Raw genomic sequence first — 23,902 nt, forward strand, 5'->3', positions numbered from 1 at the left:
AACATCTTACTAAAGGCGGCATATCGAAATAAGTCTTTCAATTAAAAACAAAAAAAAGCTGCAAAAAACATTTACAGTGTTGGAGATGGGTATCGGTTATAGACACCCACCGGTTAGCTATTTGTTCTAGAGTGTAAAATAAGCAGAACTTGAGTTGTGGATTTAAAGGCTCATGTTTGTGAGTAGCTCCGTCTAATGCCTGTTACGCAGCGTCTTCAGTCCAATTAACGGCGCTGCTGGCATTAGACTGCTCTAACCGCAAGTCCCTCGACAACTTTGCAATAAGGCCTCTGGCTATCATCACACAAATGCTGTTTGTACTCTGCCTGTTGACTTACTGCACCCGTTTGCTTATTAAGCCAAAATATGCTTCAAAAAAAAAAGGAAAGAAGGAAAGAAAAGAACTGAACAAAAAAGGAACTGAATTAAATAAACACAAGTGAATGCCAACAAAAGCAAACCAATTAGATAACAGAGAGCACCGTATTATATCCGAGTGGAGATCTTAGAATAACTGAAACGGAGGAATACAGCGGGGTGAGGGGAGGAAGGATAGAGAGAATAGCGCACACACAGGAAAAGACGAGTGATGCGTCTAAAATAGTGAGATGAGAGTGAGGCACACACTGACACACAGAAAACTGAATCAAGAACAACAACAAGAAGAAATACGACAACAAAACGTAACGCAAAAGCAAACAGAACATTTGAGAAGGGAAATATTTGTTACATGCACCTCTATTTTACGACCTTCTACCACCGTGCCGTGTAATTTCTCTCTGGCCCTGTCCGCATCGGCACTACTTTCGAAAGTTACGAAACCAAAACCCTGCATGCAGGTGGGAGAGGGGAGGGGGAGAACAACATGCACATTATTAATTCAGTCATACACCCAAGAAATCCACTGTGGCTCTACCGCCATTCTTACACACAAAAACAGCTGCTGCATTAATCCCCTCTCTCTTTGTCTTCCTCATGCAAAGCATCGAGATGTGCAACCGTTAACGCTAATTTACGGGTTCTGTTCGAACCTCTAAGGAGACATGAAATGAAACACCACGTCTAAGAAAGTAAAGTCACTCAAACCAAATTAAACTAAAGGAAATAAAAACTAATGGATATACCTTTAACAAGTCTTAACAGAGGAAACGAAATCTAGCGGGAAAAGTGGAATAAAATAAATGCTGTAATTTAACATCGTATAATGTAAAGCATAAAAAGGAGATCATTTAAAAGAAAGAAAAAAAAACCCCAAACAACAACAACAACAACAACAACTCATAAGATAAATGATAAAGGAGTGTGAACTACAGAACTTGTTAAAATGCACCATTATCTCCCCCAGCTGGAACAGAAGAACATAATTCATATTTCAATAAAGAAAACTGTTTGTGCACAGGAATGATGCTAAGTGTCAGAAAACTGAATAACACTGTCAATTATGGAGCTCAGTAGAGAACGTTCTTCATTCGACAGGATAACATAACATAGTGACAAGTGCCAAACATATTTCCACACACTCCATTTAATAAGACACTAATAACTCTAACACAGCAGCTGATAAGATTGTGTTACAAACGTTAACATGACTACAACAAACATTACAATATTGTATAAAACATGTAGGGGCGGATTCCCAGACAGTGCTTATCTCTTGTCCCACAATAAAATGCATGTTTGAGCTGCCTTAATTTAAAAAACATCTTGCCCTGACGTATCTTAATGCTAATGTTCTGTCTAATATGTCCTAAAATAACTAAGGCTTAGTCCTGGATTGATCTAAACCCTGTCTGGGAAACGTCCCCATATAGTATACACTATTCTAACTCATTAAAGGTCATTAAAATCTGACCTTCAGCTTTATCAATAAACATACAGTACTGGAAATCTCAGTGTACTTTTCTGGTTAAAACACTCTAAAAAAAGTGCTGTAATTATGCAGCTGGTTGCCAGTAACATACTGTAAAAGATAAAGACTATGTTTCATGTTCATTTAACTTTGAACAAACTGTTGCCAGTAAATAACATAAATGTAAAATCTACAGTAAGTTACTGGCAGCTTGTTGCCAGTAATACCCAGTAATACTGTAATTTCTACAGAAATAGTTTACATTGAAAATAAGCATGCAAAGGAAGTTGGTCACACACGTACCTTTGATCCTCGCTCATTAAATATGATTTCAACATCTAAGATTTTACCAAATTGCTGAAAAGAGAACAGATACACAGATCAGACTTAACGTCTTTTGGTATTTTGTTTTGCATGACAAATTACATCATTTTACTGGTTGGACATTAAGGAATCATGAAATCGCTAAACAAGCAGTTTCCTTTTGTGCTGATGTACTTGGCTGTGTATTGATTCTTTTAAAAATAGCCAATATGCTTCAGTTGTGACATAAACATAAACCATGATTTGCTACTTAGTTACAGGAGTATATTTCTTTTACCCGGAAGATAAAGACTATAAAATATAAATACTCTATATATCTGCTAAAAGTTTTTTCATTTTTCATTTTTTCAATATTAATACAAATTGCCATACAACATGAATGTTGAAATGCTGTAATGGGATCTTTCTTTTATTAGGACTGGGCATAGATTAATCTCATACAAAATAAAAGTATTTCTTGCATAATATATGAGTTTAGGCTGTGTGTAAATAGTATGTATATTTAAACACACAGACACACACACACACACACACACACACACACACACACGCACGCACGCACGCACGCACAGACGCACGCACGCACGCGCACACACACACACACACACACACACACACATATATATATTTGTGTGTGTCTGTGTGTTTAAATATACATAATATTTACATAATATTTTTTTATTTATATAAAATATAGAATATATAAAATATAAATAAATATACAAATATAAATGTTTCTTAAATACATACATGAATGTGTGTGCATTTATATTTACATAATAATTATACACAGCACAAACTCATATGTTATGCAAAAAATACTTTTATTTTGTATGAGATTAATCTAGATTAATCTATGCCCAGTACTGATATATACACAAATTTTTGCCTGGATTTCACATACAGGGTCACATTTAAAGGGACAAAAATATGCTCATTTTCCATCTCTCTAGAATTAAACATTAGAATTTTTACCGTTTTGGAATCCATTCAGCTGATCTCCAGGTCTGACAGTACCACTTTTAGCATATCGTAGCATACAGTAATCCATTAAATCTGATTAGACCATTTAGCATTAGATTCTAGATTCTCTTTAGCATTAGCATTAAAGACCAAAGATTCTCGAAATTTTTCCTATTTAAAACTTGACTCTTCTTTACAGAGGTGGAAAGTAACGAATTACATTTACTCACGTTACTGTAATTGAGTAGTTTTTTTGTGTACTTTTACTTTTTTGAGTAGTTTTTAAAATCTGTACTTTTACTTTTACTTAAGTATGTTTTGTTTAAAGTATTGTACTTCGCTAAATTTTAAATCATATGCATTACTGAGTAAAAATATTTAAAAAAGCAAGGTGGTAAAGACGCGCAACGGATGATTGATGGGCGGGGGAACACGCAAAAAGAACCATGAAGACGGACGAGACAGGCGCGCTCTAATGCAGACCCGCCTCAGTTCAAATCTTATGAAAGAAACCCCTGGTCATATTTAAGCGACCACTTTCCACTGATGCGAAGCGATTGTTTCATGACTATGAAAGGTAGGATTCATGGTCACCATCAGGTACACAGGTCAGGGAAGCTAGAAGGCATTCATCTCATTATATGCTCATTTAAACTAGATATAGTTTAATAAAATAATGTATGAACCAGCAATACATCAACTACAACCTTACTATAGTGATTGTATTTACTAGCTGCTGACCACCTTCAAAAGTGCATAACTCACATGTAAAAATCATTAAACAAATCCATAAAAGTTTCTTATTATATTAACTTTTTGTTATTGCACTTTAATTGTAAAGATGTTCCTACAATTAAAAACAACTAGTTTGAGATTTATATTCCCTTGTCATTTTTTAACTATACTACAATCCTCCACTTCTCCCTGCTGTAAAAAAAGTAACTTTTACTCTGAGTAAATTTAAAATGACTTACTTTTTACTTTTACTTGAGTAGATTTTTAGACCAGTAACTTTACTTTTACTTAAGAAAAATAATATTAAAGTAACTTTCCTTTTACTTGAGTACAATATTTTATTACTCTTTCCACCTCTGCTTCTGTAGTTGCATGGTGTACTAAGACCTGAAACAGTCCCCTTGGTAACTTTCAATAGCAGAGGAGTATTTTCGGGCATTGCGAAATATCATTGCGCCTCCTGCAGCCATGTTACGGCAGCAAAGTCCTTGATTATTATGGCAGAATGAGAGTATAGTTCCTAGCCATATCGGCATAGAAAATCGCAAATTTTAAATTTTCAGTCGGTGTTAGTACACGTTGTAACTAGAGAAGAGTCAAGTTTTAAATAGGAAAAATATCAAAACTCTTTGGATATTTTTGAATGCGATGCTAAATGGTCCAATCAGATTCAATGGATTGTGCTAACTATGCTACTGTAAAAGTGGTACCACCAGACCCGGGGATCGGCTGAATGGATTCCAAAATGGTAAAAATCAAATGTTTAACTCTAGGGGAGCTGGAAAATGAGCATATTCTTAAAAAAGTGGAGTGTCCCTATAACAAAACAGCCAGCAGTAATATTAAACACTGTAAAGTTTGGAAGCCTGATATAACTGTGCTTACAGTATAGTGCACAACCCAAACAAAAATTAAACCAGATTGTAGCATCTAACAAAGCATTATAAGACGGCACGTTAGCACATGTCTCATACTCCAGCTACTGTGCTGGTGTGGCTACTGTCTGTTGCATGCTAGAAAATAAAGACAGAGAGTGAGCTTGAGTACTTACGCCAAACATTTGCCTGAGGTCTGGATCTCTGAACCTGAAGGGGATGTTGGAGACGTGGAGCCTCTTGGGTTGCGATTTGTTTTCTGTGATTTCACATATCTGTGTTTGCTGTTGGCTGTCTGTCTGTGCTGAATCGTCTGTCTGCTGTGAAAAGAAAGAGGAAGGGAAGGAAAGTTAAGATCTTTGTCCAAAAACAAACTTAAAAGAACAAAGCTACGCTTCAGAATGGATGATTCGCATGGTCAGATTTACCCTGCTGGTAGATGCTATAGTTGCAACATCTGGAGACAAATTTACTAAGGTCATCACCTTTTTCCACTGACAACCATTTAAAAATAGTCATGCTTTTTATAAACCATGAATGCATATAAGCAGGGCATGAAATTAACACCCGACCACGCGCCAAATGCGGGTGGATTTAGCAATTGGCGGGTAACACTGTCAATCTACCAGCCACATTGGCGGGTAGCCAATGCGAATCAGTGATGTGCGGGTCATTGTATAAACAACCCACTCCCGACCAACATTTTCAACTAACCCGCCCGCAATTGTTTCAAATAGTTTTTAAACTCAACCGACTGACCGCGGCCTGAATATCATTAAAATATTTTTGGATGAATCGTAACCGGCACCCGCTCATTTCTTATCAACCTGCGCATATCACCGATGCAAATTGAGTGATTCATTGAGAGGATGCGACTGCTGTTTCGCAACGTTCATGCGATTGGAAAGAAGATGAGGAACTTCTCTGACTACGTTTGGATGTGCGAGTAAGTATTAAATTGTTGGTGAGATGGGATGTGAACGCAATGCTGACATAGGCTACTGTACAATCACAGTTGCACAGATGTGTAGTGCTGCTGTGACGGATCAGAACTCTTGATGTGTAAACTTTAGAGAGAGTTGCGCTACTATACCTTATACTGTACATTAACATACATTTTGCAAAATAAATTAATGAAAAACAACGTATGTGCGGCGTTTATGTGGGCAGTTTGTGCCCCCTCTGTCTCTGTGTGCGTGCGCGGGTTTAAGGGGACTCAATAGGGCACATCGGAGAGACGCGCTCCTAAAAGCATGCGTACATAAAATCTTTTTGCTCTTGACAGGGCACATATAAACAAAATTATCTCAACAGTATTCATTTTCTAATAAAACATATCTTTATGTCTTAAGTGTATGTAGCCTCAAAAACCAGTCTGTGCTGGTCTTAAAGAGACAGTAACCTCAATTAACCTACTTAAGTCTGTGTCATTAATGTTAATCAAACAACCTAAGACAAAGAGAAATTCACGTTTGTAGCTCTGAAAAAATTTATATTTAATTCATACAATAAAGACAGTGTTATAATTCACTATTCAGGCAAAAAAAGCTGGCTGGTAAAAAGTCTCTGTGGCAGGTGGATTTCTAAATCCACCTGCCACAGTGGCTGGTGGTCAAAAAAGTTAACTTCAGGCCCTGCATATAAGCATGAAATTGCCCGTATACGATGTCATATCACATCTTTGTATAAGGCTTAGGACTATGCACGTATTGTGTCTTCAATCAGCATTGTTATGATGTCATTTATCTGCAGCATTCACGGCTCAGGTTATTGGCTAAAAAAATCATATACGCCCTGCCCCAGTCAAGCAAAATATACTGTAAAATATACAGTATAGTTGGGTTAAATAGCTATCTTTGTCCACGTCAGTGCAGTCAAGTTTCGTGTTCCTGAACCTCCAGGCGCTCCCGGGTGGCCAAACCTACATTGTTTTAACAATATAGCCTGCGAAAACTTTCAGCACCTGTTCTCTCCTCTCTTTCACAGGAAGATATGAAAAACATATGTTGGGCGCACATGCACGCAAGTACGCGTTTGGGGGCGTAGTTGAAAAGAAAGTAGTTGGTCATGCATCGTGTATGGGGGCTGGTGGCCTTGTGAGGTGTGGGTGAGGTGAGACAATGCTAGCTCACTATATCATGCTTGCTCCGGCTCTCTGGCCACGCGTGACTGCTGGCTGCTCCTGTGTCTTTGTGCCTCTTAGTCTGGACTTCTGCCTGCGAGAGGAGGAGAACTGGCCCCGAGTGTGGATGTGTGGTCATTTGTGTCTGACTGTATTTGTATGACTAAGCTAGAGAGAGTATCGCAGTGGGAGGCTCCGCTTTCTGTTTCTTCAGTTTGCATGGTTGTGTGCCGATGTACTGTATGTGTGTGTGTGTGTGAATGTGAATGTTACAGGCCCCGTGCAGAAGGCCGTGTAAGCAGATTAGAAAGTCCCTGGTAACTGGAGCCTGTATTACTCAAATTAACCGCATTTCACAAGCACGTGACGAGCGTCCACAAAATGGCGGACGATTTACATATATACACTATCTGTAAAAACAGGAAGAAATGAGGAGACAGGAGCAAACGTGTCTGTGTCGCGCATAATCCCCAGCAATTGTTTATTCAATGTTTTTTTCACATTGTAGTTCAATAAAGCTTTATCAAAAAAATATATATTTCTTTGTCTTTGTTAATGCACAAATGCCATTCTTTTTCTGTATTGACAAAACAATGAACATTTCACCTTTTTTTCCACAAAAAACATACATGTGAATTTTTCACACTACACCTTTAACTCTACTCATACGATTCACATGTTATCAGATGAGCATAAAATCATCAAACATGACTGAACATGTAAGGCATAAGAACCTGAGAAATATATGTAAACCATATTACACTAGTTACTGATACTATAATCAGATTTTCCATCATGTTACATAAGCATTAATTTTTCCCTTTTTTACTGGCAGGAAATTAAAGTGCATTACACTCTCTTGCACTGAAATGTCTGTTTAACACATTGTCTGGAGAAGTGCATTGATATATGGACACAAACAGCAACTTTGATTAACTAAATACAGATATATGAATAACAAAAATATATTAAACATCCTAACCTGGTAACTGGAGCCTGTATTACTCAAATTAACCGCATTTCACAAGCACGTGACGAGCGTCCACAAAATGGCGGACGATTTACATATATACACTATCTTCAGAAACCAAAACATTCATAACAGTGCATTTACAAACAATACATATGTAACATCAACATACACATACGAATTAAATGACTTGTGTGCATTTATGTTTTGTTGTTGTGAAAGTCATACCTGTAAAAACAGGAAGAAATGAGGAGACAGGAGCAAACGTGTCTGTGTCGCGCATAATCCCCAGCAATTGTGAGAGCGCCTGCGCAACAGTGCCCCTTCACGCGAATCCTCAGTTCATTTTCAAAATAAAAGTCCCGTTCTTTCTCAGCAATAGACAACATTTTAAACGTTGCAGTTTTCAGCTTTCCATGAAATTTTACATATAATATATATATATATATATATAAAACAAAAAACAGGGTATAGAAAATAAACTTTTTCTTTCAACAACACAATACCCATAATGTGTACATACTTTAGGGTGTCACATCCTCCCCAACAAAATGAAATAGGCTCCAGTTACAAAAACTAACGCAATTGAATACTCTTCAACACATAGCTTGTATTTGTTTCAATACACTGGCATTGTATATGTGAATGGTCTGAATGTGTTCATGTCAGTGTGAGGTGGGATCTGAAAGGAGTGTGTCAAAGGATAAGGTGTTGTCCACACAGGTAAGTATGGGACTGTGTAAGCTGCTACATGATTAAGTGTGTTCTGGGGTTGTACTGAGGGTTGACCTAGTGTCTCATATGTGAACATGAACTTGGGTTTTCGTTCACGTGCAGATCGTCTGATGAATATTGGATCTTCTTCAGCTGAATAGTCCCTTGCATCATTCATCTGTGGACTTTCCACTTCACTGGCTTCACTCCTTGGTGAGGACATGGAACAGTGAACTGCTTCATCCATTTGCTGACTACTGCTTTGATTATCTTCCCCTTGTAGTGACACTGACATTTGATCTTGTTCTCCACAGGCAGGTACTGGTGACAACATTTCTACCTCAAGATTTTCCTGATTTGGTCCTGGATTTGGAAGGTAAGTATTTTCTCTTCTAGGTTCTGAACTTGGCAGGTAAGTGTTCTCTCTTCTAGGTTCTGTCCAACTAGCAGGAATCCTCAGCCAACACTCTCTAGTATCATCCTCATCTGAATCAGTCTCTTCTCCTGCATGGTAAGTGAGCTCCTTGCCTTGTCTCTCTCTGTCTGTTTGACTGTCTTGCTTTCGCTTCACAGGTTTCCCAGGATCCAAGGGGGATTCCACAGGTAGGTCATTTACCAATAACAGCAGGTTTCGATGTAGAGTGCGTGTTCCCTTTTTGCTTCCATTTTCAGGGCTCACCTTATACACTGGGTTGTCAGATACTTGCTCTTTGACCACATAGATGTTTTTTTCCCAGTATGGTCTGAGTTTTCCCGGGCCTCCTCGCTCACTGAGATTTCTGACTAGTACCCTATCTCCAGGTTTTAGCACTACACCTCTGACTTTAAGGTCGTACTGGGCTTTGCCTCGTGCACTTGACCGTTTGCTGTTTTCACTTGCTATTTGGTATGCCTCGCCCATTCTTTTAGCCCACTGTTCAGCAAAACCTCTGGGTGTTTGCTCCTCATTTTCTTCAACCAGCCCAAATATCAAATCAATTGGGAGGCGAGGGTGTCTTCCGTAAAGCAGGTAGAATGGAGAATACCCAGTTGACTCATGACGAGTGCAATTGTAGGCGTGTACAATCTGGGGCAGGTGATCTTTCCACTTTGTTTTTTCATTATCAGCCATTGTTCGGAGCATCTGGAGGAGAGTGCGGTTGAATCTCTCAGCTGGGTTCCCTTGAGGGTGATATGGAGACGTTCTTGAGTGACGCACTCCAGCCAACTGTCGAAGATTCCGGAACAGTGCATTCTCGAACTCTCTGCCCTGATCATGATGTAACTTTCCAGGGTAGCCAAAGCGAGGGATGTAGTCACTGAACAATCGCTCAGCCGCTGTCCGTCCGGACTTATTTCTCGTAGGGTAAGCTTGAGCGAATCGTGTAAAGTGGTCTACAACAACTAAGATATATTCATACCCTCCCCGACTCTGTTCCAGGTGCAGAAAATCGATACAGACAAGTTCCATTGGCGAGCTGGAAGTTAAACTCCCCATAGGTGCTCGGACATGTGTCACTGGTTTTTTTGCTTTGATGCATGGACACTTTTTGGTAATGTACTCCTCTACCTCTTTCTTCATGTGTGGCCAGTAGAACCTCTCCCTCATTAAGTGGATTACTCTTTCTTGGCCTACATGTCCCATCCTGTCATGCAAGTGTTCTAAAGCCAGTTGTCTGTACTTTGTTGGAAGAACAAGCTGTTTTCTTCCGGCTACGTGCCGATACAGACACCCATCTTCCAAAGACAGCTTGCTCCACTCTCTTAAGAGTTTCCTGGCTGGACCCCTCACACTTCTCCTACTTTCTTCATCCGGCACCTTATCCGTCTCTTTCATCTCCATTATCCTAAAGATCAGTGGGTCATCCCTTTGAGCTTTGGCGAGTTCATCCTTGCTTACAGGCGGCAACAAGGGGGTGGAGGAAGGTTGGTCGATGTTTGCATTAGTCATATTCAGTGCTGCAATCCAAGCCACATCCTTCTTTCTAGCTGCATGAGTTCCATCCCAGATTGCTCGTATCACCTCTTGTGAGAGATCCTCTGTGCACTCTGCAACATATTTCTCCATATCAAGAGGAAGGCGTGACAGGGTGTCCGCATCAATGTTGGCTTTGCCAGGTCGGTGCTTGATATCGAAGCGAAAATCCGCCAGTTCTCCCACCCATCGATGGCCTACTGCATTCAATTTTGCCGTGCTCATGATGTAGGTCAAGGGATTATTGTCCGTGTAGATGGTAAAGTGAGGGGCGTAAAACAAATAATCCCTAAACTTCTCGCACACCGCCCATTTTAAAGCAAGAAATTCCAGCTTTCCACTATGCAGTCGGTAACCCTTTTCAGCTGGAGAGAGGGTCCTGGAGCCGTATGCGATGACCCGCAACCTCCCATCCTGTTGCTGATATAGGATGGCCCCGAGGCCCCTTTCTGATGCATCAGTGTGTAGCACGAATGGAAGATTGAAGTCTGGGTACGCCAAGACTGGGGGGTTTACCAGCATGTCAATTAGCAGGTCGAGGGTTTCCTGGTGTTCACTGGTCCATTCCACTGCCGTTCGCGAAGGCATCTGAGGACCCTTTCTCTTTCTTTGACTGTGCTGGTTCTTTGTTGCCCCTGGCTGAGTCTGGAGTAGTCCGTAGATTGGCTTGGCCACACGTGAAAAGTCTTGTATGAATGGGCGATAATATCCAAGGAATCCAAGGAGTCTCCGCACCTCTCCAACTGTCTGGGGTCTGTGACTCCTCAGTGCTATTACCGCTTCAAGATCGTGAGGGTCAATCCTTACTCCATTGGCCGACACCAGGCGACCCACATACCGGACTTCCTGGCGAAAGAGTTCGCACTTCTCAGGCCTTAATTTTACTCCGTGGTGCCTAAGAGTCTGAAGGACTTTTTTGATTACTCCTACATGTTCCTCAAATGACCTGGCGTAACACAACACATCATCAAGGTATGGAGCACAGCACTCGTCCCTGAGATCATCCAGCATCCCCTCCATACTGCGCTGAAATGCTGCTGGTGCATTGGACAGGCCAAAAGGGATTCTTACCCACTCATATAGGCCCCACGGAGTGATGAAGGCGGTCATGTGTCTTGAACCCTCGGCTATGAAGCCCTGGTGGTAAGCCTTTCCCTGGTCGAGGATGCTAAACCAAGAATACCCTCCCAGGGTGTCGATCAGGTCTTGGATCCTCGGCAAAGGGTGTCTGTCTGGTATGGTCTTCTTATTAAGAAGGCGGTAATCCACACACAAACGCAGTGAACCATCCTTCTTCCGAACACAGACTACTGGTGCCGAATAGGGGGACTTAGATTTCACAATCCACCCTTTTGCTAGGAGATCTTGGATGTAATCCTTTACTTCTTTGAACAAGGGTTTGGGTATTGAGGAATAGGCACGTTGCACTGGTATGTCGTCTTTAAGGTTGATGGACATTTGGAGACTCGGGATGCAGCCAACCTCACTTCCATCTCGGGCAAAGGATGCAGACTCCTCATACAACATCTGCTTAACCACTGTTTGCTGATCCTTATTTAGATGACTGAGATCGACAGGTGGATGCCACAGGGTCAAGTTTCCATCCACCGCTGTCACCGATGCACCATGAACCTTTCCAGTAGTCTTTGTTTCATTGGGCATGTCTGTTTCCAACACTGTCTCAATGGGGTGGACATACCCTAGGATTCTGTTTCGTGGCAGGGTAATGTCACGTGCAGAGGGGTTGCCGATAGGGACTTCAACGCATGAACTCTGGATCTCCAAAAGCCCTTCACCCATATCCAGCTGCTCCAACTGCACATTGTCTACATCTGGCTCAAAAAGGGCTACAGTGCCAGACTGATCCATTTTGGGCGAAACTCTGCACTTTACCCATGCTACCTGACCTGCCGGTATCAACACGCTATCTCTATTTACTCTCAATCGCCCCCACTGTGCGCATTGCTCAGGGGTTTGTACAAAACTAACCAGATTCTTGGCTTCCTCACTGGATACTGCGATTGTACTGGAAAGTAATGAAACTAAGGTAGGAACTAAACCCTCTGGCTGGCCCTGAATTAGCTCCTCTACTACATTAAAGCCAAGCAACGGCCTCTCGATTGGGATCTGGCTTACCAGAAAAGGGACGTTAATTGAGAGGTCTGGATTATTGTTTCCTTGCAAGTTGACTGTAATAACAGCCCACCCAACGAAGGGTATTTGATCTCCATTGATGGCATACACTTCTAACTGCTCTGTCATTCCCATTAGCTCCACCAGAGGCCTCACGTCTACAGTAGGTAAGTACTTGTCTTTCCAGATTCGGTCGATCATGCTTACTTGAGCCCCAGTATCAAGCAGAGCAGTTACCGCGAGGCCATTGAAGTTACACTGAGCCAGGGCTTTTTTTCCTATCAATTTAACTAGAATTTCCTTCTTAGTTCCAGGTGGCGATGGACTGTCAATTTGCTTTCCTTTCTCACAGAGGGTTTGATCTTTAGAACAGGGAGATACTGTTGAGTGTTTACATTTTACAGAGTCAGGTTTGATCCCCAAAATGGAGTCCTCGGGGTTTTGGGACATACAAGGCTCGGTCACTGGTCGTCCCCTGGCAGTGGCCGTCTCCCGTTTCCCTGCAGTTTCTGCTTCCGGAGACATCCTCGAGCCCGGTGACCCTCTTCACCGCAGAGAAAACAATGAGTGCAGTTCTGTTGTCCAGCTTCGACACACCTGGGGCAACCTCGAAATTTTGCTCCTCGCTGTGGGGTGTGATCTTTTGCAAAGCATTGACAGGTATGTTCAGGTTGTGGCCTCAGTGTTGACTGGCGCATGGCATCTACCATACTGGTAAGCGCGTCAATGCGAGCAGTAAGTTGTATGATTGGATCATTTTTGATTTTCTGAACAGGCTGCTCTTTTACTCCTTTGTCAGGTTCGCTTTCAAGTTGGGCAGAGCTTGCGTTACTATGCTTGGGACGGGTTATTGGACCCAATCTTCGTGCTCGCTCGTTTTCATCATTGGTGATTTTCATCACATTTCTCACAATTGCCTCATCTGTGATACTGTGGTCAGCCAACAGGGGTTTGAGCTCACTCCTGACATCCTTATACTTGTGCCCCAGGCCCTGATACACAGTGTGAAGGAACACATCCTGAATTGTGGCTGGGCTGTACCTCACATCTGTGGTAGACTGCTTGATAGCAAAGAGTATTTTCTGCTTAAGACCTATTACCCTGTACAGGAACTGTTGGGGTGTTTCGGTCTCCATCTGTTTTGCGCACATCAATTCCTGAAATAACTCTGTGCTGCTCTTGTCCCCTAGGTGTGACTGAAGGAACCTCTTAAGTTCTTCCACTGTCATATCTTCCTTATTCATAATCATTTCTTTGAAGTTACCTGGTTTAATTGCACGTAGTATTCCCCTGACGAGTTCAGCTTCACTGAAATTCTCTTTAACTCCATCATCAATCTGTCGACACACACTGGCATATGTAATGTCGGATGCATAGTCACCAATTTGCCCCCCTTGTATCTTAAATTCACGCCGTTGCAGGCAGGAGAGGTCTCGTAACGAGACTACTTTCTCAGAGATCCCCTGTGAGGTGCTTTCAAGATTCTTATTTATCAGCATGTCACTATTGTGTCTTACAGGTGGGCTATGAGTGGAGTGCTGTGTATGTGGTGTAAGATACTGAATGAGTTTCCTACTCAGCTCTTCGAAATCTGCGTGCGTGACAGTAGGGTTGGTATCTAACTCTCTAACTTTCTCTAAGTCAGATGCATTTTTGAGTGATTCTACATGCACAGTGTCTGAAGTGATCATGTGACCTGTGGAGGTGTGAATATGTGAAGTGGGTACAGGTAAGACATTAACATTACTCTCAAATTCACCATGATCAGGAGCTGCTGCACCATGCTCTAATATAACAGCCTCTACAGTCCCTTGTAGAACCAAAAGTTCAGTCATACCTCTGTCCTCTGATTCTAACAGGTGAGTGCTGTACATGAAGGCATTTATGTATTCAAGACAGCCCTCTTGATCCTCAACGTCAAGTTCAGAGAAGTCTTTGCCTGGTATTGGACCGATGCTTTTGGCAACTTGGAACAGTTCAACAGAAGACAGGTTGAGTAGACATTTCCTGATGTCCCACACCAGGCCTTTGCGTACTCGATCAGCCATGATGAAACCTTTTCCACAGTCCCTCGAGCCACTCGCACAATCACCAGCCCACTTCTCACCAATGTCCTCGCTTATTGGATCACCATCTCACTCAGCGTCCGCACTCGTTTGGTCCTCAGGATCAGGTTTGGTGGATCGATCTCCCTGGGCATCAGGAGTCGATCCCGGACGAGCCCCCAAAAATCTGTTACAGGCCCCGTGCAGAAGGCCGTGTAAGCAGATTAGAAAGTCCCTGGTAACTGGAGCCTGTATTACTCAAATTAACCGCATTTCACAAGCACGTGACGAGCGTCCACAAAATGGCGGACGATTTACATATATACACTATCTGTAAAAACAGGAAGAAATGAGGAGACAGGAGCAAACGTGTCTGTGTCGCGCATAATCCCCAGCAATTGTTTATTCAATGTTTTTTTCACATTGTAGTTCAATAAAGCTTTATCAAAAAAATATATATTTCTTTGTCTTTGTTAATGCACAAATGCCATTCTTTTTCTGTATTGACAAAACAATGAACATTTCACCTTTTTTTCCACAAAAAACATACATGTGAATTTTTCACACTACACCTTTAACTCTACTCATACGATTCACATGTTATCAGATGAGCATAAAATCATCAAACATGACTGAACATGTAAGGCATAAGAACCTGAGAAATATATGTAAACCATATTACACTAGTTACTGATACTATAATCAGATTTTCCATCATGTTACATAAGCATTAATTTTTCCCTTTTTTACTGGCAGGAAATTAAAGTGCATTACACTCTCTTGCACTGAAATGTCTGTTTAACACATTGTCTGGAGAAGTGCATTGATATATGGACACAAACAGCAACTTTGATTAACTAAATACAGATATATGAATAACAAAAATATATTAAACATCCTAACCTGGTAACTGGAGCCTGTATTACTCAAATTAACCGCATTTCACAAGCACGTGACGAGCGTCCACAAAATGGCGGACGATTTACATATATACACTATCTTCAGAAACCAAAACATTCATAACAGTGCATTTACAAACAATACATATGTAACATCAACATACACATACGAATTAAATGACTTGTGTGCATTTATGTTTTGTTGTTGTGAAAGTCATACCTGTAAAAACAGGAAGAAATGAGGAGACAGGAGCAAACGTGTCTGTGTCGCGCATAATCCCCAGCAATTGTGAGAGCGCCTGCGCAACAGTGCCCCTTCACGCGAATCCTCAGTTCATTTTCAAAATAAAAGTCCCGTTCTTTCTCAGCAATAGACAACATTTTAAACGTTGCAGTTTTCAGCTTTCCATGAAATTTTACATATAATATATATATATATATATATATAAAACAAAAAACAGGGTATAGAAAATAAACTTTTTCTTTCAACAACACAATACCCATAATGTGTACATACTTTAGGGTGTCACATGAAGAACACATGCTTTGTATGTTTATTTCGTTTTACTTGTGCATTTCGTTTACTTTAAAATCTAATGTTTGACTTTACTTAAAAAACTACATTTAGTCATGAACTTGAAAAACCTGTATCATTAAAGGCTGACGTTAACCATTTAGATTAAATAGTTGCAAATAGACTGACTTCGGACTTGTAATGAAAGTATCTAATTATTTAAATTGAATTACTATTACTATTATTAATTACTATTACTATCATTTAAGGCAAAATCATATTTCAGCACATGGTAAAAAAGAAAAAAAAAAATTGTGACTGCACTCCGCAGGAGTACTGTTTGTCCACATAAACCTGTATTTTTGATTATATTAATGCAGTATATGTATAAATATGATATATGATATGATATACTGTATACAGCACTAATCTCCAACCCTGTCCCCATGCTGCGGATTTTATCTCCGACCCCAATCAAACACAGCTGAAGCAGCTAATCAAGGTGTTCAGGGTTGCTTGATAATTACAGACAGGTGTGTTGGAGCTGGGTTGGAACTGAAGTCTGCAGGACAGTAGATCACCAGGAGACACGTGGTATACAGTTTGCCATGTACAATGATTTTACGATTGATTTGAGCTGGGTTACATATAAATAATATTTACATTTGTTTGGAGGGAAACATGGTTTATGTTCATCAGAGAACACACTTGCTACTAGGGGCGTCACTAGACCCCTTTAGCTGGGGCACGTGTCGCGGTGTAAATCTGCTGTGCCCCAGTAGAAATATAAGTTTACATTTTAACAATTAACTTCAATTGTTAGTTATTCATTTATGAAACCTGAGGAAACTAAAGTGAGTTTCGTATTAATATCGATACGTAATCTTATTTTGACTAGATCATTATGGCTCCCGCATTTCAACGTCTGTTTTTTGTGCAAAGCAGGGATTGAGAAGCAGAAAGGAGAGATGATGAGTTTGATTGAGGTCAGGTAGGTCAAACAAACTTATCAGGTCATTTTTACATATCTGATGAAAAAGTCTCTCTGTCAAGTCTATCGAATTGCATTGTTGCCGAGTCAACACATTTGTGTTCTGTAGGCTACTGTCTTTGATTGAATAAATCAATGTTTTAGATATGAAAATATTATCTAATTCACTATTTTAAGACACGACATAAACAGTTGGCAGTAACTATATGGCTAAGAACCTCAATATTTGTAAAAATGCATACGTTTACGTAGTACTTGTTGCAGTTTATGGATAGTGGGTTAGGCAAGCATTGTGCTGTACACTTCTGCATGCATCAGGATTTTAAAGTGCACCTATTTTATTGCTAAAACAACATTATTTTGTGTATTTGATATAATGAAATGTATTCGGGTGGTTTATGGGTTAAAAACATTTTGTTTTCCACATACTGTACATTTTTGTAGCTCCTGATATTCATGTCTTCCTGAAACGCACTGATTTTGTTCAAAACTCATCGATCAGAAAAGCGCTGTGTCCCTGATTGGCCAGCTAATCTGTACGTTGTGATTGGCCTGAATACCTCTGACGTCAGCCGGAAATGTGACACTCCTTACCATGTTTGAAAGATTCGGTCACAATGCAATGTTAACAGGAGTTAACTTACAGGCTGTGAGTCTGAAGCAGGAGATTTTATGATAATATCAGTCTTGTCTACATCACCAATACCAGGAAGTAAACTTGCCTACAATCTGTGTGTTTGTTGTAATCCAAGAAAAGAGATAACTCGAATCATTGTTTACTTTGGGGTTTGTACCTTTTGCATATCATTAACATGTACTACTGTAATACACACCTACACACCAAAGGAAATGTAAAATCGTGAATCGGAAAATAGGTGCTCTTTAAGAAAACGCCCCTGCTTGCCACCTTGACTGTGACCTAACATGCCTACAAAACAACATTTGTCAAAACAAATTACACCTACATTAATTTTTTATTTTATTTTACATGTGACCATAAGGTCCCATGCTCTGACCAAGCATCAGTAATTAAATTATTGAAGTGCAAGGGCTTATGGGTATTCCCACAGCCTCAGTTTTGAGTTGATTTTGAGTTAGGTCCCATTAATATTTAAAATCTTAATTTTAGGTAATTTAAACCCAAAGAACTTGGTAGACATTTAAGCTATGATTCCAAAACGTGAGATGTGCAATACGGACCTTTTGACCCTTTAAATTACCGACAACTTTATGATAAAAGCCAGAATGCTAAAAACAGTAAAAAAAGCCAGTCGGTTAAGTCAGTAAAAGTTAAGTCAGCAAATGTGTGTAATTTAAGATAGCTGTTTGAATTTACAGCACTCATACCGCTTTAGAAAAGGGAGCCGTCAGCCTACAGTTATGCCCAAAGATATTTTTTTAACTTTCTGCCTGCTGCAGCTGTCCTGTCATGCTTCAACCGTGCTGGAAATCATATTGTCTGGAACAAAAGAGTGAGCGAGTCCCAGTGTAACCACTGCCTCTCTGTCTGACATTACAGATGCTGAGGACTTTTAAAGCAAGCTTCACTGGAATTACTGGCAATGGAACGGACGGAAAGCGTGTGTGTTTGTGGCATTGTTATTTAAATCGGGCACTGCTCAGGGCGACTGTGAAAAAACAACAACAGAAAAATTCAAAAAGCAAAGAATAAAGAACGGCTTGCTGGGACCGTAAATATGAAGATCGTGTCATCATAATGTTTGTACAGGCGGCACGATATACCCGGCCGACTGAAATGAGCTTTAAAAAACACAAAAACACAAGACAGCGCTTGAAAAATAGTAGTTTTTCAATACATGAAAGGCTCAGAAGTGGAAGAGAAAAATATCTGTCTTGTGTTATTACAAGTCATAAACAAGAGAACACCCACTCCTCAAGGCAGAGAACAAAGAGGAACGGAAGATAAAACGCTAAAGCAGCGTAGTAAACCATCCAATGTAAAACTGACAAGATGTGCCGTCTTTATTGCTTTAACAAAATTGCACTTTCCCTATTGCGGGAGGATCGGTTTAATGGCGTCGCGAGGCAAGCGGTCCCTGCAGAAGAGACAACTGGGGTGTTATAATTGGAAATATGTTTTTCCCATTTACTGCTCTTCCAATAAAAGAATGGGAAGGAATGCAGCCGATCTTTAAGTTGACGCGCGATGCACTCGGTGACCATATGTGCCATCTTAAAGATCTCATTTCATGCTCCGTGCATATGGCTGCCTTAATGGCTCAATTAATTGATTCCGAAATCAATTAATTGATTCGCCCTGTCTAGATGCCGCGGGGAACCAGGCCACGGTGACTGATCGCCGGGTGATGGGATGAGACGGGAAGGGAATAAATCTGTCGGACTAAAATAGGGTCCGCTGGTGTCCCTCTGGGCCGCCAGAGAAACTTTCGGCGAGGAGTGAGCCACATTTTACACTCCGATCACATGGAAGAACTCCATACAGTGTGCACTGAAATATATGCCATCAGCCGCTGCTTCTGCAAGATTTTGTGTACTTTGTGTAAAAATCACCAACAATGTTTTGACTATATAGAGAGTTATGACATACTTCAGATTTATTGACTATTGAGATTGCAATTTTCAATTAATATAAATCCCATTAAATGCTACTGTAGTAAAATCTGGTGTGGTATTTTGATGATCTCATTACATTTACATTTATGCATTTTCCAAACACTTTATCCAAACGCAGCTTACAGTGCAGTGCAATATATAATTTGGGATTCTATGGGATCAAACCCATGACCTTTTGCGCTGCTAACACAATGCTTGGTTACATAATTCCTAATAAAATTGTGTGAAACATATCATGCACTATCTAAACCACTCTCATTAAGATCTAATAACAGGACTCTATATTACTCAACACCTTAATGGTCAATAGACGTTGAAATGGGATCATTTTTTAATGCAGCATTTTCATGGCATGACCCAAAATAAAATGCTCTAATAGTCACTTTTCACCATTAGTTGATCACAGAAGCTATAATCGAAATCATGATTATTTTTCCGATTAACTGCATGGGCCTACGCGATACGACACCTCTAATCACAACGAACCGCTATTGATTCAAAAGCAGCCACAGAAGTCCTCGGAGGGCATTTCTTAAAAGAGATAAAGAGCGTTGGAAAGCAAAGGGATCGGGAGATTGTGTTCCTCCCTGTAGGGAGAAAAGGTGAAGGGAAGATAGAGAGATAAGGACAGAAGGTGAGGAAGGACAGCAGATCAGCCTGAGAGACCTACTCAATTACTGATTGGGGACTCACGGAGTTGTGAGTGTTTACCATTCATTGATCTCACACTGAGTGCTAAACGGCAAACAGCGACAGGGCTGTTGGTGTGTGCTCTGAGCACACACACAAACACACGTGCACACAAGCACAGCCGCTGGAGTGTAAAAGCCCACACAGACACACATATGGCAGAACTGGACAGAGAAAGATAACCTCACAAAGCACTGCGAGGATTCGGAGCGTAAAGTGCCAGTAAAAGATTTTCCTTTCCGAGGAATTTTCTCAGTGCGGGGGAATGTGGAATAATTTCATCACCCACCATTGATCCATCAGGGACTTTTTGTTTAATTATGCTATCGAAATAAGCACAAAGAAAGGTGCGCTAGCCTACTACATTTACATGCTGAATATTTGATATTGCTTTTCGGAAAAACTCGGACCGTTGCCAGGACCACAAAACCAGCTAGATACTTAACCTAGCTAAAAGTAGAGGGATATTTTGCGTTCCTTTCTCAAACAATTCTGGGCTCCGTGCCAGGTAAATAACAAAATAAATAAATAAGGCTTGAGTGTGCGACTGTACAGTATGTGTGTGCGTGTGTGTATAGCATGCATACGCCTGACAGTTTACATAGCGTGCCATCTGTGCCGCATTCTTCTCACTGGCAAAAGACTCCAACGTAGAGGAAAAAACAACAACAAATACAAAAAAGGCTTCCAGTTAATCTTTTTTTGCTAACGAAGGATTCATTAGTGGTTGTTTATTATAACACACACACGTTTTGCCGCGTTGTTGACTTTGCACAGGTAGAAAAATACAAATCAGGCAATTGTGGAAAATGAACAAATTGGTTTGCTACAAAAAAAGCTCATTTTCCTACAGTACATGCAACTGCACAACAGCTCATAGGTACAAAAGAGGGGGTTTCCTGCGCTTCCTCGTATCACGGAGCCAAGAATTAAAACCAAGTTTGCCGTGACAGCCCAGCAATCAGATAACCATCCCTCAGATGCCATTTTTAAAACAAGCTATTTTCAGCATAGCAACACTACCAGGATGCAGCAGATGCCTGAACCTTTACTATTATGCATGAGCCCACAACCACTCCTAAAGCCACACCAGAGGGGTCGTGAGGGGGGCACTCGGTGTGGCGTCTACTCTCTTGTAAGTGTGCCAGCCAGACGGCCCAGTCCTCGTGTGCCATCATCAGCCTTCCCCTAAGGAGAGACAGGCCTTGCTCGCTCTAGATGAGGATGGCTATGCCAGAATCTTCTCTCTTGGGATCACATGGGGGGAGGAGGGTCAATGAAGCGAGACAAGAGTCAGAGCGGCGAGCCGACACACTGTGCTGACATCTACACAGATTAGTCACAAACAGTGTCAGAAAGGAGATGAGCTCACACACACGCAGAGCATGTCTGGTTGATGTATTGGATATTCACAATATATATGCAATGATTTCCCTGGCAATATATCATTTTGTGTAACATTACTGCAGTGCTTTAATGCGCTTTTTGTTTGGCCCTTAGGTTTCAGACGACCGTGCCTATTTAGTTTTACAATCTTTTCTTTAAGTATGAGATTTTTAACATCATTACTCAAAGTTCCTTCATTTTCACAAATCATTTCAAGCTGTTTCTGTGTTCCACAAATTTCATGGGTTTGATTCCCAGGAAACACATATACCTTGAATGCATGGTATGCTGCTTTAGATAAATGCATAAATGTTGATGTAAAAATGTTTTACAGAATTAATTCAAAGTCTGACACAATGATTCATTTGACTCATCACAAAATAAATATAATTGAGGAGCTCAGATGGAAAAGCATCTAAAAAGCCACCTCCGTCAAAAAATTAGATAATGATATTTACCGAATGCAAGGATCTAATATAATGTTACACATCAGATATTTTTCCTCAACAGTTAACCAAACATTAACTTAATACATAACAGAATACATCTGTGTGAATTCTTCTAAAAACAAATATTTTTATTCTGTTAAATGCAATTCTGTGTTTGTGTGTATAAATCGGGGTCACAGTCTGTTTATGTGCGTCTGTGCATGCTTCGGATGTGTCAGTCAGCGCAAGGTAGGTTGTTTTCGAGTCTTGTCACTCTTAATAACTTTTCTAACATCAATCAGGTCCCGAACTTAAGCTATCTTCATAACTCTTTTAACATCAAGCAACTCCTAAACTTTATATAATAATTCCAACATGTTTTAACCCCAAAACCAAAATGTCATGCACACGTGGATGGCCATGCATCTTTGTACTAGATTAAGCATCCAGGACAGTACACCTCTCAGAAAACGTACAAATAAAGATCATTTTAGATGTTTAATGACTATTTAGAGCATTGGGATTCCTAGATGAGGGTTTAAATGTACTTATTTTATGAAAACCACTTCAAATCCGCCTAATCCTGGCCTCAGGCCATTCAGAAATACCGGTTTGTTGACAGAATCCATTAAAAATATGCAAATTTACATGAGAACACATATAAGATGCACTTAGAGGGTTTTGCATCTGAGTTCTTTAATGATTAAATATCTCTTTAAGCCAAGTCAAAGCAAATACATATAACTTAACACCGTTCAAAAGTTTTGAAACACGCGACTGAAATGTTTTTCATCATCTTAAAAATATTTGAATATGAACATACATTAAAAAGTTTGAAATTACTTTTGTAGACAAAATTTTTATTGTGCCAACATATCAATTACTTTCATTAGAAAATTACAATTTTATCATATTTTTGACATGGATGACTTGGACCAAGAGCCCATAATAGCTAGAAATTAATTCAAGCTTCCCAATGCGCACATTCAGAAAAATGTCTAAATATGCACCCCAGCTATCAATGGAGCGGTAACCTTTCAAAACGTACAGCTTTGGACCTAAAGAGTTCATATGAATACCTCAGAGGTAAATATTATGCATGCTTACTTGTACACATTTATTACATTTTTAAAGGGTTCTGCCCTACTGACAGCTGGGGTACATATTTTGACAATTTTTATAACCATGTGAGATCTCAACAAGCTGCTTGATAAAATTCGATGAGTATGATTTTACAATTTTTTTTCTTTTGGATGCTTTTATTCACAACATACTTGCCAAAGTTACATGTGTGTAATTCTGCAGTTTTGATGAGTTTATTATTGTTAAAATAAATAAAAAGGGTAATTGTTTCCAAACTTTTGAACGGTAGGGGAGAGCGGGACACAAAGTAACGCTTTTTGGCTTTAGCTCTGTTCTTCAAAAAAGATTTGAGTTAGAGTAATTTATTTATGTTATTTATGCTATAATATGTTATCGTACAATTACACCAAAAGTAACAGGAGTGCAAACGTTACTTACCCCATAGGAGAGGTTAATTGTAACAAACAGAGGGTTTGACACCTGAAACTTATAAAATTCTGTCTATATACTAAAGGTGAATATTGTTTATATATCTGTCTATAATAGATAGATATCCACACATTCATTCAATCATAATACTTCATATAACCATCCTTGTATTATGCATAAAAATAGATTTTTTTTAAGGGCTG

The 23,902-nt window shown here is 40.1% G+C and overlaps 1 protein-coding gene across 13 annotated transcripts in view; it reads right to left on the reverse strand.

Annotated features, from left to right (window-relative positions):
• Nucleotides 1–23,902, reverse strand: part of rbfox1 (RNA binding fox-1 homolog 1) — a 273,311-nt gene that overhangs the window by 32,951 nt on the left and 216,458 nt on the right. For all 13 annotated transcript variants that reach the window (XR_012336356.1, XM_073813933.1, XM_073813926.1 and 10 more), the window contains 3 exons: nucleotides 4,923–5,066; nucleotides 2,153–2,206; nucleotides 737–829 (listed from right to left, as the gene is read on the reverse strand). Coding sequence is in view for 12 of the 13 variants with exons in the window: in XM_073813933.1 (XP_073670034.1) it covers nucleotides 737–829; nucleotides 2,153–2,206; nucleotides 4,923–5,066 (291 nt within the window). In the remaining variant the exon portion in view is untranslated. The remainder of the gene's footprint in view (nucleotides 1–736; nucleotides 830–2,152; nucleotides 2,207–4,922; nucleotides 5,067–23,902) is intronic.

Source organism: Paramisgurnus dabryanus, chromosome 3 (genome assembly GCF_030506205.2).
Source record: "Paramisgurnus dabryanus chromosome 3, PD_genome_1.1, whole genome shotgun sequence".
In the NCBI taxonomy this organism is placed as follows: Eukaryota; Metazoa; Chordata; class Actinopteri; order Cypriniformes; family Cobitidae; genus Paramisgurnus; species Paramisgurnus dabryanus.